A 17,815-nucleotide genomic window follows, 5' to 3' on the forward strand; every position below is an offset into this window, starting at 1 on the left:
GAGGTGTTAGAACACTCAGAGGGGGCTCCTCCCTGTCGGATAAACATGAAAATGTACTTGGATGCTTTGAAGGCCCAGGAGCCAGCACGGCCTCTGTGAACCCCAATCAGGAAGGAGGCTGGGAAATGGGGGAACAGCTGGAGAAGAGACACAGGGGAGACCCCTGGCTTACCTTTGGTTAGCGACTCGGGGGGCAGGTCAGACATGTCCACTCGGAAGAGCAGGTACTGCTGGGCTTGTATGAGGAGCCCTGGGAAGTCTCTCTCCACAGAAGCAAACTGCTCGATCTTGTTTTTCACCGATGCAAGGACCTGTCAACAAACTAATGATGTCAACGCTCCACGATGGAATTCCAGCCTCGGTTATCAGTGTGTCTTTCAGGTGCAGCCCTCGCCGCAGGAACTTTTAGGATATCAGGCATTTGCTTGTTTTTACCCGCCTGGGTGTCCTTGGTAGGGCACCCTCAAAACATCAAAACTAAATGAAGCTTTGCAGTTGGTCTCACAACTAGCCTAACAGGACGGGGAAGGAGAGCGAATGAATCAGAATGGGGGAAAGAGAAAAACAACCCAATGACAAAGGAAAAGAGAGGAGAAGCCCGGCTCACGAGCACCCGTAGCGTCAACAGCTCAGCACACGGGCTCAGCTGACGTACCTGATAGAGAGAACGGACGCTCGGCTGGAAGACCATGTTGGTGTTGAGCAGAAAGGAGCGCAGGAGTGGCTGGGGGTAGCTGGCCAGCTGAGTAACGATCCCAATAAGCAGCAAATTAACATGCAGAGAGTTCTCCAGCATGTTCTCCAGCTTTGACAGGACCACGCTGATGAATGGGCCTGCGGGAAGAGCGCAAGGCTTCAGGGCTGGCTCAGCACCGGGGACATCTTGCCTTGACAACTAAGGAGCTGCTTGGAGCCACAGCTCCCACACCCCAGGCCCGCCAGGGGCAAACCAAATACAGCCACGGTGAAGGGCGCCGCGTCTTCTCCTGACTCGAACCAGAACACCAAACAAACCACCACCAACAGAAGAAAGCAGAATGCACTCATGGGAGCTAATATTTTGACTCCATGAGCGGTTTTGATAGTTTGGGAATTCTCACAGCCCTTGAAAAAGGTCAGAGGATAAATAATTTCATTTTCGAACTTAAGACCTACTTCTCCATGCCTGCTGCTGTATTTCCTGGGACTGCCAAAGCTCAAAAACATGGCACCAGCATAAGTTTTAGTAACAAAAAAAAGAACTTTGTGTTAGTAAACAATACTAAACACATATAACTATGTTACCAAACGGCAACACTGTAAACAGGGGCTGTCTGTCCCCAGTGAGCACCAGGAGAAAGACTCTGTCTCGTCAAACAACAAGGTGGAAGAACGGGGGGAAGAGAAAAACCAGGGGTGAATGAGGCCTGGGCTGTAACATTACTCACTTTCGGGAGGTCTAGTTTGAGGCATCCTAGGTGCCTCAAGAAAGAAAATCTATAGGACTACAAAAGCCGTTCATAAATAATTAGGCAAAAAGGAGCTTTGACTAATTTGGATCACTAGAAAATTAATATGCTTTATGTTGGAATTACTGAAGACAGTGAAAAATAAAAAAAAATTAATCTGGCATTAATAAGGACATTTTCCATTTTTACCATAAAAGTGACCCATTAAGCAAAATGAATGAGAATTCTGTATTTCCCCCAGTGGAGCTATGGATGATGCCTGGAAACCACGGCCTATTTCTAACAAAAGCACATCACCCTTGATAAATAAACGTGCCTTATGAAGATGTCACCAATATTCATATGAGTTTAACAAAAACATACTTCGCCACAAAATGCTTCAGTCAGAAGCCTTAGTGGCGAGAGAGTAAAACCCTCTACAAGAAAACAGAAGCCATCGGCGGGAAGTGGCAACACCAATCCTAAACCCTTTACCGCTGCAAGCAAGTAACGGCGATGGCAAGACTCCAAGACTCCTGTTGCGGCTGTTACAGAGGATGTTTCTACAGGGGCCTCGGACAAAAAAGGCACCACACCCTCGTGTGTTTACATCAGTCTCAGTGTCCCCACCTCTGGGATGGGGACAGAGCTCCACTGTCACGTCACACAACAGGGGCACTCAGTGACCTCTTCGAAGAGAGAGCCTTCGCAGAGGCCTTGCTCACAGAACACAACTGGGAGAGTTTGTCAAACACATTCAGAAGCTGGATCGGACTCCCACTTTGAAAGCCACTTAATGGGGCTTCATCAAAACCCCCAGAAATGTCATGGGTAACTCTTCTTAAGGCATCCCAAACAATTCAAGCTCACCAGGTGGCTGTACGGGGAGAAGGCCACTACCCTCATCCACTTCAACTCGGCCCAGCCTTTCCTAGCTTATCCCACCCCCCACCCCACTCCCCTGCAGTCCCTGGCTCGGCATCTGTTTCCCTCCAGAGGGAGCAAGGACAGGTGAACTCAGTCACTTTAGGTGGGTAGATCTCCTACAAACATGTCCTTGACGTGAGCCCAGGACTATCCTCCCGTGGCCCCGATACTGCACTTGGCCTATCGGGCCATCCTGAGCACGTGAAACCTGCTGAGCATGCAGAACCAGGGCAGACCAGCTCCGGTCCACGGCTCCTACAGGCAGGGACAACCAACCAGCCCCCTGTGGAGAGTGAGTGGCATCGCCATCCCCCTTGCATGACAGAACATTAGGTCAAGGCCAACGACTGCCATAACCCACTAATGACATCAATTCCCACTTCTTACCATGTGCAATGAGAAACATATATGAAGCCCTTTCAGATTCCCCTTTTATTCTTAGTTGATTTCTAGCACTTTAAAAAAAAAACTGCTTAGCAACAAACAGTTGCTAGGGGAAACTCAGAAGCAGCTGAAAATCAGAAAAAACGTAGCCACAGATGTGTTCGGGGCTGGACAGCCTATTTCTCCCTCTTCTCCTCTTCTAGGCTAAGCAGACTCCCCACCCAGAAAATAGTAACTTCACAGAATAACCGAGACTGCGTGTCATTCATTCCCTCCCCTCTTGCGTGCCCTCGTCTCCTGCCTCAGTCTACCCACCCGCGCCTCCTGTATTTCCTAACTCCAAGAACGGAGCTGCCATCCATTCCATGCCTCGGCTCTGCCAGTCCCACATGGAAATACCTCCTGAATGACGACCTTCACCTCTGCCTCCCTGCCAGCTCGGCCTCAGCCCAGAGTCCCAACATCACTTGCCTGGATGCCGGCAATAGTCCTTCTATGTTAGTAGAGATTAACACGGTTTTTAATTTTCTTCAAACACTCCAGAAGTATAAAATAAAGAATAGGTGTCGTCCCTGGACGCAACCCCTGTTAACAGATTTGAGTGTATTCTTCCAGAAATGTTTTTTATCTATAATAAAATAATTATGACTGAATTATTATGAAAAACATTTACTAATCACGTATTATGTGCCAGGCAGTGTTCTGCGCTTTTCATGCATCAACTTAAATATTCTACAGAATGCTACGAACTTTATTATTTATCCCCATTTAACGATGCAGCAGAATGCTAAGTCATAGCCATAATCAAGCCCATCTGTTTCCAGTGCTGCTTCTCTTAACACGCTATCTTGCCTCCGTGTGCGTGTCCTAGTTGGTTTTCGTTGTTGGGTTTTTTTTTTTTAAAGATTTTATTTATTTATTTGACAGAGAGACAGAGCACAAGTAGGCAACTGGCAGGCAGAGGGAGAGGGAGAAGCGGGCTCCCTGCTCGTGGGACTCCATCCCAGGACCCCGGGATCATGACCTGACCCGAAGGCAGACGCTTAACCAACTGAGCCACCCAGGCACGCAGTTGGTTTTCGTTTTTGTGGGCTTTTTTGACCAAGTGACAACATTCTCCCCACACTGTTCTGCCCCTTAGGTTCCCACTTACCACTCTATCCTAGAGACTGTCCCCCACCCACACAGAGAGCTAGCTGTCTCCTTCATCTCAAGGCCACAAGCTATTCAGCTGCCTTGGGTACCACATAGTAAAATGGTCTCCTACTGGTGGACACGCGGGTTGTTTCCAATCTTCTTCTATGATAAACAACAGTGCCGTGAACATCTTTGTGTCTACCTCTTGGCACACGGGTGTGAACATGGCCTGTGACAGGTTCCCAGGAACAAAGCACTAGGGCACTCTAAACTCTGATCCAATGATAAACGCCTCCCACCTGCTCCTCCGGAGGTGTCCCCACCCCCTGCAGTGTGCTGGGCACACTCTGCACACCACTCCGCACTGGCCTTGCCCACACAGACCAGTCACAGCACTTGCCAACTGCAACACTCCCGGGTTCTTCAGTGCCGGCAGCACACGGTCCCTGTTTCCCAGCTTAGCCCAGGGACCACCCCCCCCCGCCCCCGCCCCCGCCCCACCTCCAGAGCTTTCTGGCTTCCTGTCTCAAACACCTCAGTGCCTCACGGGAGCCGAGATCTTTCATACCCACGCAGGCACGGCCAGGCTCCTTCGTCTTCTGCCCCTTGTCTCCTCTGCCGGGGACCATCGTTTGGGCTATTTTTACCTGGTAGCTCCTGTCCACCGTTTGCGCCCCTCCTCCAGGAAGTCTTTCTGCTCCCCAGCCTGCGCTCCCCTAGGGCATGCCAGACATCGCTAATAATGCATTCCTAAGTGAGCACACTTCTTTGGCCACGTCTCCTCTGAAAGCCTGGGAATTCCTTCGTTTCTCTGTCTTTTGTATCTGGCCTAGAACCTGCCATGTATTAGGAGGTCAATCAGATGTTACTGAATGCACAAATAACGTTAATTAGGTAAATGAAACGGAATGCTTTGATTTTGCTGAGAAGCAAATTCATTTCAGTGGAAATCAGGATTCCATGGAGGGATGGAAGTTAACGTAGTTTGGAAACTACAAAGTTAGGAGGAAAGATGTTCTCCTGAAGCTGTGCACGAATTCCAAAGGAGGGGAAAAAAAGCAAAGTTTTAGTTAAAATTATCTCTATGTATCAAAAAACTCACATTACATTGTGTTGGTTCTCCTGTGTATCCTATGCAGAGTATTGATATTACTGAATAAGGTGTTGTATTAGATTTTACTCCTTGCCCTGAGCTAGACTTTGTTTCCTCAATCTACATATTTCCCAGGGCTGAAGCTCCCTTCTAAGAAAGCTGGCATTCTAAAGAACAACCCTCATCAGCCCTGGGTGGCTGGCACTTCCAGGAGAGCAAGCTGCAAAGTTGGGATGTCCAGCTGGGTCAGAGTCAAGGGCGCAGGCCGCAGGTAAAATGGGGGTGTGTGCTAGGGGACCAGTGCCCCTTTCCCTCCACTGAGCTCCCTGCCCCTCCTTCAGGCAGCCACGGCCCTCCGGGTCCCTCCCCTCTCTTCCCCTTTGCCCTATCACCTGGGAAAACTGAGATTATCTAATTCTTCTTACTTATGATTGACTGACTGATTGAATTTTTTAATTAAAACCCATTCACACTGAAATGTTACCTCAACTAGAACCTCAAGCCTTTTAATTGTGGAATTAAAAGCTTTCACCCTCTTTAACTAAATTGTCAGGCATCAGTAAATAGATGAATAAATCCTGGAGGAGGGTGGGAGAGCTACTTGAAATTACATTAAGCCTACGGGCTGGACCAGAAGATCATCTGATTTCTTCTCTTTCGGGTGACCCAAGTAAGTGGAGCATGGTTGGAGACTCACCAAGCTGCTCCCCGCCAGCCGGAGAAGGGCAAGCCTCAGCGGAGGCTGCCGGGGGCAGCCTCTAATAACGGCAATAACAACACACATGCACCCCGTGCCCAGTATCACATTCCATCCCCACAGGAGCAATCAGGGGGTTGAGGACCTCACAGCTGCAAGTGCTAAAGCCAGGATCGGCCCCCCCCACAGCCCGACTCCAAGGTCACTGGGATGTCAGCTCCTAACGGGACCTCTCCTCGCTGCCCGAACGCTGTTCAGGGGTCCCGACCCAGCTTTCCCTGCATTTGATGAACACTCGGCGCCAGTTCCTTCTGCTCCATTATTGGCAGATTCAGATTTGACTGGCTAATATTTAATGATGTTTTCTATCACAATGCCTCAACTCGATCCACTTATCTGATACCCTATCCTACCCCCTCGGCTCTTATATGATTGCCCCGTTGTTAGGGGTGTATCACCGGACACACCCATTCTCTGGCAGAGTTACAGGTTTATGTGGGGTCTAGCCTGCTTATTTTTGGATAAAGGTTTTGAGATGATCTGAAATGAGCTCCCAAGCAAAGGTGTAACTAACTCCAACGGTCTCCAATGTGTGTACACAGCTACATTTATTCAGCAGGTATTCTGAGCACCCACTGTGCGCTCTGTTCCCCGTTCAGGTGCTGGGGAAGTGCAGAGAATAATCCAACACCTGTGCCTTCTAGTGGGGGAAACCATAATTTTTTCAGTACACCTAAAAACACATGCTATGGAGAAAAAGTAATTAAGCTAAAGGAAATGAGGCTATTAAATAATGAGACTGGATTTTTTGTGTGTGTGGTTTCACCGGTCCTATTAGTTTATCACACACGGATCAAGGGAAGTAGTTACTCAACTGTGCAATATATCCTCTGATTGGCTGGGGGAAAGAAAAAAAAAAAATTGCTAGAACAACAAGATAAAATAAAATGAAAATGAAACCAGCCCTCTCTGCTCTTCACAGAAACACTGTGACCCCCTCTGTTAGGTAAATTGATAATGCTCCTTCCCTCCCCCTACCTCACTCCCCTGCCGCAATACAGACTTTCAAAAAAGCAGAAATCAGAAAGCAATGCAAGATCATCACCTGTGAACGGGGCGCTCGGAGTCCTCACAGGATGGTGACTGGCAAAGGCAGCCTCGTCTCTCGGCCCAAATGGGGATGGCACGGCATCAGTGGTGGGGGTTTCTGCTATAAAAGAATCAAAGTCAGCATCGTCGTCCTCCTCCTCCTCCAGGGCCTTCTCCCGCTCCTCCGCTTCCTCCTCTTCTCCTTCATTCTCTTCTTCCTTCCCCTCTTGCTCTTTTGGGAGATGCAAGAGATCGGGTGCGGGGCAAGTCTGTTCTCTCAAGCCCTCGGCGCCAGAGCCCAGTTCCTTAATGATTTGGTCATACTGGGCAATGAAGTCTTCACCCGCCGGGTTGATGACCATCAGGTCTGACTTGGGTTCTGCCTCGGAGAGCGGAGGCGCTAACTCGGAGTTTGACTCTAGGGCTCCTTCAGGCTCAGCTTCTTGTTTTGGTTCCTTGGATACGTTTTGAAATGGGTCTGAATTGTCCCTGGCCCTGGCCTCCTCTGAATCTGTTTCTGACTGAGGGCTGGGCAGGGGGCCGTTGTTCAGGGGGGGACCCCGATCCTCAGTCTGGCCGGGGCTGGAGGGCCTTGCGCTTCCCTCCTGGGGACTCCTGGTGTCCTCAGCGTCCTTCTCGGCGCACAACCTGTACACTATCACATCATCCTGAAAGTCAGACTCTTCGATGTAGGACCCTTTGAAGAGCAGGATGGCATTCTTCTTCATCTCCTGGATGTGTCTGGGGGGATCAGCGGGCGCCGGCGGGCCTGAATCCTCCAGGTCATCACAAGGCCCGGGGCTGCCCACATCTGCCCCCGAGGAGATGCCCGTGTCGTAGCTGTCGTCCCACTCCAGTTCGGTCTGGCTCTTCTCCTTTCTGGGAGCCAGCGCGGGGCCGGTCCTCTTGGGGAGTTGCTGCGGGAGCCCGACCACGGGACAGGGGGAGGTGAGAGCACTGGGCTCTGTCAGACTCTGGAAAAAGGTCTCGGGGTCGGGGGAGTCTCCGTCATACAGGGCGGACCAGACTCGGCAGTCCCTCATGCAGCGGAGGATGTTGGTGTGGGCCTCCCACAGGTACTGCAGGTAGCTGATGTCCAGGGCTTTGCCATACTCCACGATGCAGGCTGACGGAGAGAACGCCTCAGCCCGTGGCTGCTCCACGGTCCCTGCCATGGGAGGCACAAATGAGTCAGAACGAGCCCCTTGCTTACCCTTCCAAGAGGTGAGCGGACACAGGCAGTGGACATGGATGTGACTCACGCGGGTGCTAAGATTCTGCCTCCCCAGCTACTTTAGCTCTAATCATTTCTGATTAAACGATTTCTGAATCAGAAAAAATGGTTAGATTTTAAGAAGGAATGTTAATCCCACTCCTGACACCAAAAAAAAAAAAAAAAAAAAAAAGAAGGAATGTTAAGGGGGCGCCCGGGTGGCTCAGCCGGTTAAGCGTCCAACTCTTGATGTCAGCTCGGGTCATGATCTCAGGGTCCTGGGATCGAGCTCCACGTCTGCTTGAGATTCTCTCTCTCTCTCCCCCCGCCCCCACTCACATTCTCTCTAAATAAATAAATAGATAGATAATCTTAAAAAAAAAAAGAAGAAGAAGAAGGAATGCTAAGAACAGAACCCCTGCCCTCACAGAAGTATGGAAGCATAGACAGAGACCTAGAACTCTACCATTTCTTCTACAGCAGGTGCTTTACCAACACTAACTACTCCTCCCGAAGGACCTCTATGGCAGATAGCATCTTCTCCATTTACAGACAAAGGAATTGAGGCTCAGAGACAAAAGATCACCCAACTGACTAGTCAGTGGCAGGGCCACGGCCCGAGCACAGGCTGTCGGTGGTCAACCTCCGTGCTCACTTTGTTCGATGCCACACTTTTGCAAGCATCTTTGTCTCTTCATCGTCTACCTCTCTACCAGGCCAGGCCAGAACTGGATATGACATGACCTGTCTACCCGCCTGCCTGTGCAGCCATCCATCCACTAGGCGCCCATCCACGGGAAGGCAACCCCAGAGCAGAAGAGTGGGAAGAACCTATCAGCTGTGTAACCCTGGACAAGTCATGTCCTCTGAGTACGTTTCTTCATCTGTAAAATGGAAACACTACTTTCTTCAGAGGATTCAATGTGATGACAGGGAAAGAACGTGGCAAAAGTTGTGGGCATTCGGCGATGGTTTGCTTAACTTAAATTTGGAATTCTGCAGCAAGGTCAGCCCCAGCATCATTCTTGAAACAACTTTCTTAGTAAATAAAAAAGACATCAATTTTCAAAGAGGTTCTAAAAAATGACTACAGGAAGGAAAAGAGAAGATAACCATACTGGTTTACCTCGTCGGAAAATATCTTTAAAATCCAATTTGTCTTCCTGCCACATAAATTATTAGTTTCCATGAGACACTGTATCTTTATTTAAAGAATCAATACGACAACCTTAATTTGTAACAATTACACTCACACCAAACACCCTGATATTTTCTTAGCCAAGGAGCCCAGCTCTTAGATAAAATAATGCTTTCTCTAACAGGATGGTACCTGGGTCGACAGGATGACATTGTTTGGGGGGCTATCAGAATACAGACTGGAAACACCGGGGTCATTCCCAGGGCTGGACTCTTTGTCAGGCAGAACCTCCCTGAACTGAAATAGCCTTCTGACCACCAAGCATGAACAAATGTCCCCTTGTTGCAGCTGCCTGCCTGAGGGCCAAGGCTGATATAGGTGACCATCTAAATTTTACTTGTGTAAGATCAACTGCAGTTGGCAAAGAGCACATGTACTCTAAGTCCTATTTTTAAAGAATAGAATATTTATTTTAAAAAAAACCCCTCAGTAGATCAATCAAATGAATCAGATATTGCTGCCATCTCACGAATTTCAAGTTGTACAATGACAGGTTATTGGCAGGCAAGCAAACACAAATGAGTCATTTTGGAAATTAAAATAAGGGCTAATCCTGTCTCTAGCTATAACCATCTCCACACCTGCTGGCACATGTTTCCATATCTGTACTCTGAGGATGCAAGAGAAAGCCTGGTTAAAATAAAGGTCTGGGAACACTGACCCGGTGACCGGTGGGCATTTCAATGCACCCTGATTACCAAGTGGCCACAACTCCGGACGAAGCAGAAGAAGACCGCCACCCAGGCTATTCATTAAAGAAATGGGACACACAACATTATTCCCCCTCTACCCAAAGAGACACATATCCGGAGGAGGAATGGCATCTGGCATCCTTTCGTTTAAAGATCAGCCCCTAGCCAGTTCCTTTTACCTGAACTAGTGTGCGTACACTTTGACCAGAGAATAAAATCCCTCTCCTGGTTGCCAAGCGTCAGGGTGATCCCGCTGGAGCAGCAGACGGGGGTCAGGGCGAGCAGCTTGGCCGCAGAAACAGAGTAGCAGTCTCTCTCCTTCACGGCCCATCTCTGGCTCAGCATCATGTGGTTGCAAGGGATCAGATACCTGGAAGGGACAACACGGGCTGCATTCGGTCTCTGCGATGCCCATTCCCATCAGACTAGTGCCGGCCCGGGGCTGGACTCGTCCTCCTCCCACTCCCAATCCATCCATCCGACCAGCCCCCAGCGTTCACTCCCTAGCTCAAGACCTGTCAAGGGCTTCTTTCTTCTGGCAGAACCACCCCTCTGCAGAACACGTAAGGTCCTTTGCCCTAAAACCTCCACCAACCGTCTCCTCTCTTAATGGGTCTGCTATCCCTTGACCGTGAGAAAATATGGTGGCTAAAGGTGTTCTGGTCACCAGTTCCAACATGGGGGTGAGGGAGAGAGGGAAGAGTTTCCGCACACCAACAAGCGAGCAATGCTCCAGACACCAGCAGGGCGTCCTTCAATTCAACTCAGCTCTGACCCTATCTACCTGGAGATAGCGTCCGATCCCACAGGTTAAGGGTTCAGTCCCACAGGACTGTCCCCCAACATACGCACACTTCAGATGACAATCGCAAGCCCAGTCTGACCAACCCGCTGTAAGTCGGAGGTTCCAACAACCTCCCTGGATATCAACTAATATACTGCAGTGGCTCAGGGAACTCTGAGAAACATTTTATTTCCTAGATCACTGGTTTATTAGAAAAGGATAGAACTCAGGAAGAGTCAGAGGGAGGAGATGCACAGGGAAGGGTGTGGGGAAAGGGCTCAGAGTCTCCATGCTTTCTCCAGGAGTGCCCTTCTCCCCACATCTCCATGTGTTCAACAACCCGGAAGGTTCTGAACCCAATCCTTTTCGATTTCTAGGAAGACTTCATTACACAGACGTGACTGATTAGATCACTGCCCACTGGCGACTGATTTAACCTCCAGCCCGTCTCCCCTCCCCCAGAGGTCAGGGGAGTGGGACTGAGTTCTAACCCTCTAATCACCTGGTTGGGTCTCCTGGCAACCAGCCTCCATCCGCAGGCTGGGTCCTAGGTTGGCCTCATTAACATAACAAACACACCTTTGTTCCTCTCATCACTCCGGAAATTCCAGAGGTTTAAGGAGCTCTGTGCCAGACACAGGACATAGACCAAATATGTATTTCTTATTATAAATCACAATATCACAGCGGCTCACAAGGAGCACTGGGCCCCCTTTTACACAAAACAGTTTTAGTTGGTGATCAAAAATAAATTAGTATCACTATGAACCTAGAGGCAAGAAAATCTGGGCAAACGTTTCTGACTCTTGGAGCACATCAGTGGGCTTCACAGGTAGAATAAAGTTTGCTTAAATGGCTTACTTTCTGAACAGGGAGAAAGACTATCCTGCTTCTTTAAACAAAGATGGAGCAAGTGGGATGGAGGCGTCATACCAGAGCCAAGGGTCCCGTGTGTGCGGGAGCCAATTCCCAAAGACCCGGAGCCCTTCTACGAACAACCACAATCTTCAATCAACCAGAATGGTTTTGGTTCTGTTTTTGGCTCTTGAGAAAGAGGCGGGACCGATGACAACGAGCTATGATGCGGGATTCGGTGAAAGAGATGAAAGTACACCTTTCAGGGTATGTCTTGAGGTCTGAAAACAACTCTCCCACATCTCCTGTTGATCCAAATGAGGAAAACCTACGTATACATTAACAGCTGCCCAACTGCTAGAGCCCGAGTCAAGGCAGAAAACAGACTGAATTCCTTTCCTGGTGCTTTACAGTAAAGGCCTTAATAACTCTCAAGCTATGAAATGACAACCTTGCCACTTACCCCTTCCAGTCTCAAAAAAAAACCCAAGCCATCCTCCCAGTGCTCTGCCAGGGGGTCCCAGCCCCCTCAGGCACCCAGCCCCCCACACACCTGAAGCCTCATCTTGCTTTGGTCCGTCTGCAGACAGACCCCCGCCTGTCTGTGGTGGTGGCATCTACTTTCATAAGCTGGAGTGCATGGAAACCAAAGGTCGTACAAGCAGAAAGGAGAGAGGGGAAGGCACTATGGGAAAGGGGGCGGGTCTGTGCTAATTCTTGGCCCGGCTTTGGGGTCTTGTATCTGAATGCCAGTGGTGAAGAAACGGCGCATGAGGAGGCCATGCCAGACGTCACTGTGGCAACGACAGTGGGGGACAGACTTGTTCGTGACCATGCGTTAAGACCCCTCCCTAAGACCAAGGTCTTACATGAGGGGTGAGGATCAGGAAAAACATACCGTGTGCTTGCTGACATGAACTGATCTGTTCTCACAGGCTTTTGAGGCCCAGGGAAACTCAGATGACACAGGATTTACTGTTTCTTTATTTTGATCATTAATTATTTAAGAAATAAACCGCTTCACTGCATTCACATACTGCAGGAACTCAATGACTACTTACAGCTCAAACCAAGCATAGTTCATGATTTAAGTTGATATACATAGATTTCTACTCCTTGTTTTGAAGTATTTTTTAAAAATGGAACACTGGATCAAACCTAATAAAGCTATTTATCAAATATCACCAGTGGGTAGCTTGAAATTATATTAGAATAAAGAGTCATTGGGAATTTGCAACTTCGCAAACACAGGTTTTCAGAAGAAACTAAGAATTTTCTTCTGAGTAAATCAAATAAACGGAGATTCCTCTATAGGTTGAAGGAGAGGTTCTATCAAATTGAAAATGGAGAGTCGGTTCAAATGGATAACCCCCACCCCACCTTATATTCAAAGCAGTACTTCTAGTGTGCTTCTGTAATAAAGAATTATCCCGGAGGGAAGAGCGGGAAAACCATGCGTTGACCTTCTGTCTTCCCAATGTTTACAGGGAAAGATTAGGAACAGAATGAATGCCTTAAGCTGCCCTCATGTCAAATATCAAAATGAAGTGGCTGTCAATAGGAGAAAAATCACTCAGGAATTTAATATAGGTGTTTGTCATCAAGCCATCTATTCATGTGTACTGTACTTACTTTGTTCGTGGGTTTTGTTTAAATTCAGGAAGTAGTAAAAATAATCAGAAACGAATAACTAACTTTAGACATCCGGATTACCCAAAGCCGTCCTACAATACAGGAAAAAATGATACTGTCCGTATTGTCCTCCCCTTTTTGCATCACTTCCCCAACCAAGGCTCAGCAACCCTGCGCCTACTGTCTGTTTTCCTGGATATCACTCACCGAAGCAAGTCATCATCATCGCTTCGGAAATAACTCAGTGACAGACAATCAATAACGAAGCACATATATTGCCTACTGCATGTTACACTGACGGGCAACACAAGCAAAACAAAGCAGTGAAGTGAGTACAATGAAGTAAGCACGGTGCTTCTAAGAGGTGGGGAGAACCTCGGTAACACCCGGATAGGCCAAAATCTACAAAGCAACATCAGTACATTTCAAAAGATTGTTTTTCAAAGACATTTTGACCATATTTCTCTTATTCATCTTACCCTAGGCTGGCTTGCCTTTTTTCTTTCTTTCTTTCTTTTTTTTTGCACTCTCCTCTAGACACCTAACTGCCATGCAAGATGGAAATGTTCCTGAAGTGGACATGCAGCTTCTCCTGGAGCAAAACATCCTCTATCTGAACATAACAGGCAATGCAATTCAAAAACCTGACAATGGACCGGCACTTCTGGGGGGGGGGGGGGGAAGCCCTACCAGAATATTCAGAAATGGCATTCAGAGTACTAAGCAATTAAATTTTGCCTAGGGGCGCCTAGGTGGCGCATTGGGCTAAGCATCTGACTTGATTTCAGCTCAGGTCAGGATCTCATGGCTGTGAGATGGAACCCCATGTTGGACTCAGCGCTCAGCGTGGAGTCTGCTTGAGATTCTCTCTCTCCTTCTGCCCCTCCCCTCCCACGCATGCTTGATCTCACTCGCTCTCTCTCTCTCACTCAAAATAATTAAATAAAATCTTTAAAAAATTGTTTTTGCTTAAACTGGAAAGTGCCAGGGACATGGGGTAATCTGTCACTTCCCTGCTTATCAACATCTCCTGCCTGCCTTTGGCCTATTGTACATCACATCCACGGAGGTGGACAGCTTCTCCTTGGCTCTCACTCACCAAAATAGCCTCTCTTTTGGGGTACCTTATTTCAACTTCCATTTCCTAATATTATGCTAACTGAAAGAAACATATCAGTTGCAAACGGATTATCACTTTGAAATGTCAGTATTGAAGAGTATTTGGATTGCAACAAAAATTGACATATCGTCAATTTTTTATTGACGATATTATTTATCACCTAACAAATAGCTTCATTTAAGGAGATTCACAGAATCTTGACTGCTCTGCTGTCTCCAGATCTACGAGTCTATCATACACATTTGAACCCCCACAGTGGCAGAAAGGACAGATTATAAATCTGGTTTTTTTATGTCCCTTCAGATAAAAGTTTAAATGACTAGAAGAATAAGGATTTTTCACTGTCCTTGCTTCTGTACAGATTCTATATCAGAAAAGACAATGTTTTCATTAGTTTAAAATGTATTTTCCAGGGAATTCTCCTCCTTTAAATTTGTGTAGTACTTTACAGTGTTTGAAAACATTTTTCACAAATACCACCACAACTGATTCTCCCAAACACCTTATTCTGAGATAGAAATTCAAAAACCAGACTAGGTCAAGTCGAGCCAGCAGATCACTCTCACTCTAATGGGATGTGTCACCCTTTATCAGATTAACCACCACCATCATAGCCTTGTCCTCATTTTTTAATCTCTTTATCTCTTTCTGCTGCAAATTTAGTAACTTCTTCAATCCATCTCCTCGCTCATTAATTCTCTCTTAATTTGTGTCTTCAAACACGCTATTTACCCCAACCTTCAATTCTTCATTGTAATATTTAGTTTTTATTTCTAAGAGCTCTAGTTGGTTCTACAAATCTGCCTGTCATTTTTGCTTGATTATTAAAACACCATTTCTTGAGCAGAAAATAACAAGTGTTGGCAAGGATATGGAGGAACTGGAGCCCTGGTGCGCTGTTGGTGGGCACATAAAATGGTGCCGCTATTACAGAAAACAGAAACGATTTCAAGTAGAATTACCATGTGAACCAGCAACCCCACTTCAGGGTAACTCACCTATAAGAACCGAAAGCAAGGTGCTGAAGAGAGGTACGTGCACTCTTATGTTCACAGCAGCACTGTTCATAACAGCCAGAAAGTGGAAACCACCCAAAAAGGCCCATCGACAATAAATGGACAAACAAAATGTGGTATAACAATGGAGTATTATTCAGCCTTAAGAAGCAAGGAAATTCTGACATGAAGGGGAAACGGGAAACGACTTGAAGACACTATGCTAAGTGAAATGATTCAGGTACCCAAAGGGTATGACTCCGCTTAGATGAGGTCCCTCGAGTCGGCAAATGCACAGAGACAAAGTGGAAGAGCAGAGAGCAGCCTCCAGGGGCAGGAGGAGGGAGAATCGGTGAGTGTGTCCTGGGTACAGGGTGTTTGCGTGGCAGGGTGACCGGGAGCGGGAGATGGATGGTAGCAAAGGCTGCACCACCACGTGGATGTATTTAATGCCACTGAACTGTACGGTGACGCTGGGAAATTTTCCATTATGTGTATGTTACAACAATTAAAAATACTTGAAAACGTGAGAGGGGAAAGAGGCCGCTGTTGAGAAGACGGAGACCAGGAGGCTGAGGCTTCCCGCAAGGCCGCCACATGCCTGACTCCCACATACATCCCCTCATCCGCTCCCCTCGTCGACTCCCTCAGGCAACGAGGCGGAATTAGAAATAAAATATTAGAGGCGCCTGGGTGGCTCAGTCGTTAGGCATCTGCCTTCAGCTCAGGTCATGGTCCCAGGGTCCTGGGATCAAGCCCCGCATCGGGCTCCCTGCTCAGTGGGGAGCCTGCTTCTCTCTCTCCCACTCGCCCTGCTTGTGTTGCCTCTCTCTCTGTCAAATAAATAAATAAAATCTTTAAAAAAAAAAAAAGAAAATATTAAATCAAGGGCCACAATCATCATTATATCATCACCATCATCCTCAGTTCAAGAAGCAAGGAAGGTACTCGGGCTCAGAGAGCCTAAGAGCAGATGGTTACGTGGGACAGGTCTTCCACGACCCCATGCAAAACGAGTCCCTCTAACGCCCTGGAAATGACTAGCCCTGACCCAGACATGGAAAGGTCGCAACCACGAGCCGATTTCTTCCCCTTCACGTGGTACATGCCTGGGCCTCAAAAAGAAGCTAATGCAATCTCTGAGGACAGTTCGGAACACAATGAGCACCGCTCTATGAGTAGACAAAAGGCGAGGGGTGTTCGATCCCCGTGCGGAGGGCCCTGAACGGCTAGCTGCCAGCAGCCAGGCTCAATCAGATGTGGCCGCTCAGAGGGGAGAAGCTCTGCAGGCTTCCAGGGACTCTGAAAAAAGACGGCTACGTTTCATGCCGCCCAAGAAGCAGTGGTTAAGAATTTAACATTTAAATATGATCAGGTTTTACCCCTTGCTGGAGGCGAAGTCTGGTTTTTGGCAATAAAAAAGGGCTTTAACAAGTCTCCATGACGGATTACGTTCAGGCCTTGCTAATGCATCTGTCATGTCATCAGAGACTTGATGGGAGGCCAAAGCAATCCTTCTGGATGGGACGTTCTACCTCAAATGTCCTAGCCAGACTACTGAGGCTCTCTCCTCGTGATTAGATTTGGTCTTTGCCAATGCCTTAAGATCAGTTACTGATGACCTACTCTAAACCCCTAGAAAGCCCCAAAACTCTTTTTACACTGAGAAGAAAATGAACAGGGGATGCTCGCCCATAAAACGGCGACACTGTAAGGCCTCCACCATGACGCCACCACCACGTTACCCAGTCCGGCTTTTTTAATCACTCCAGCATTGCAGAATGCTCTCGCCGCACTGCACCCTTACTTAAACCAGTGGTTCTCAACATTAGCCAGGCAGCAGAATCCTCTGGAGAGTTCGTCAAAGCATAGCTCGCTGGGCCCCACCCACCCCCAGAGTCTGAGCTGGCACATCTAGGAGGAGGCCAAGCATCTACATTTTTTTTTTTTTTAAGATTTTATTTATTTATTCATAAGAGACAGAGAGGTAGGCAGAGGGAGAAGCAGGCTCCCCGCCGAGCAGGGAGCCCGATGCAGGGCTCGATCCCAGGACCCTGGGACCTTGACCTGAGCCGAAGGCAGACGCTTACCCATCTGAGCCACCCCGGTGACCAAGCATCTGCATTTCTGACGTGTTCCTGGGTGAGGCCCCTGTTCCCACCATCACCTCACCATCCCCCTACTTTCCCACAGCTAGCATGCTGGAAATGGCTGTCACATTCACTTGGAATGCCATCTCCTCAGTAATCCTACTCACACTGTGTCAAAATCCAATGGTGACCAGGGGCAGTCCAAGTCTCCTCCCTTTTCCCCTGCCCTAGGCTTCTTCTGCCCTTCTTCCCAAGGAGGGGTCAAAGGAAGGGTCAGAACATCCATTAAGCGGGGCTGGTGAGGGGGAGGCGGTGCCAGGCAACCCTGGTTGGCTTCCCTACCACCACGGGGGGAGGTAGGAGTCACACACCCCAGCCAACTCTCCCTCTCCTCCCTTACAAAAGCAGGTGCTCCCCTGGGGGACCCCAGAAGGAGAGGCAGAGCTGGGCCAAGGCAGGATTCAGTGTTCCTGAGGCGCCCT

The 17,815-nt window shown here is 48.2% G+C and overlaps 1 protein-coding gene across 1 annotated transcript in view; it reads right to left on the minus strand.

The window, feature by feature from the left end:
* The window catches only part of FHIP1A (FHF complex subunit HOOK interacting protein 1A), a 79,794-nt gene that overhangs the window by 6,572 nt on the left and 55,407 nt on the right, over positions 1 to 17,815 (minus strand). Inside the window, exons 7-10 of the mRNA XM_028125300.2 lie at positions 10,037 to 10,227; positions 6,771 to 7,922; positions 656 to 834; positions 173 to 311 (exon numbers count right to left, since the gene is read on the minus strand). Of these exons, the coding sequence (XP_027981101.1) occupies positions 173 to 311; positions 656 to 834; positions 6,771 to 7,922; positions 10,037 to 10,227 (1,661 nt within the window). The remainder of the gene's footprint in view (positions 1 to 172; positions 312 to 655; positions 835 to 6,770; positions 7,923 to 10,036; positions 10,228 to 17,815) is intronic.

Source organism: Eumetopias jubatus, unplaced genomic scaffold (genome assembly GCF_037043125.1).
Source record: "Eumetopias jubatus isolate StellerSeaLion01/CBP00866 unplaced genomic scaffold, mEumJub1_p1.0 scaffold_2, whole genome shotgun sequence".
NCBI lineage: Eukaryota > Metazoa > Chordata > Mammalia > Carnivora > Otariidae > Eumetopias > Eumetopias jubatus.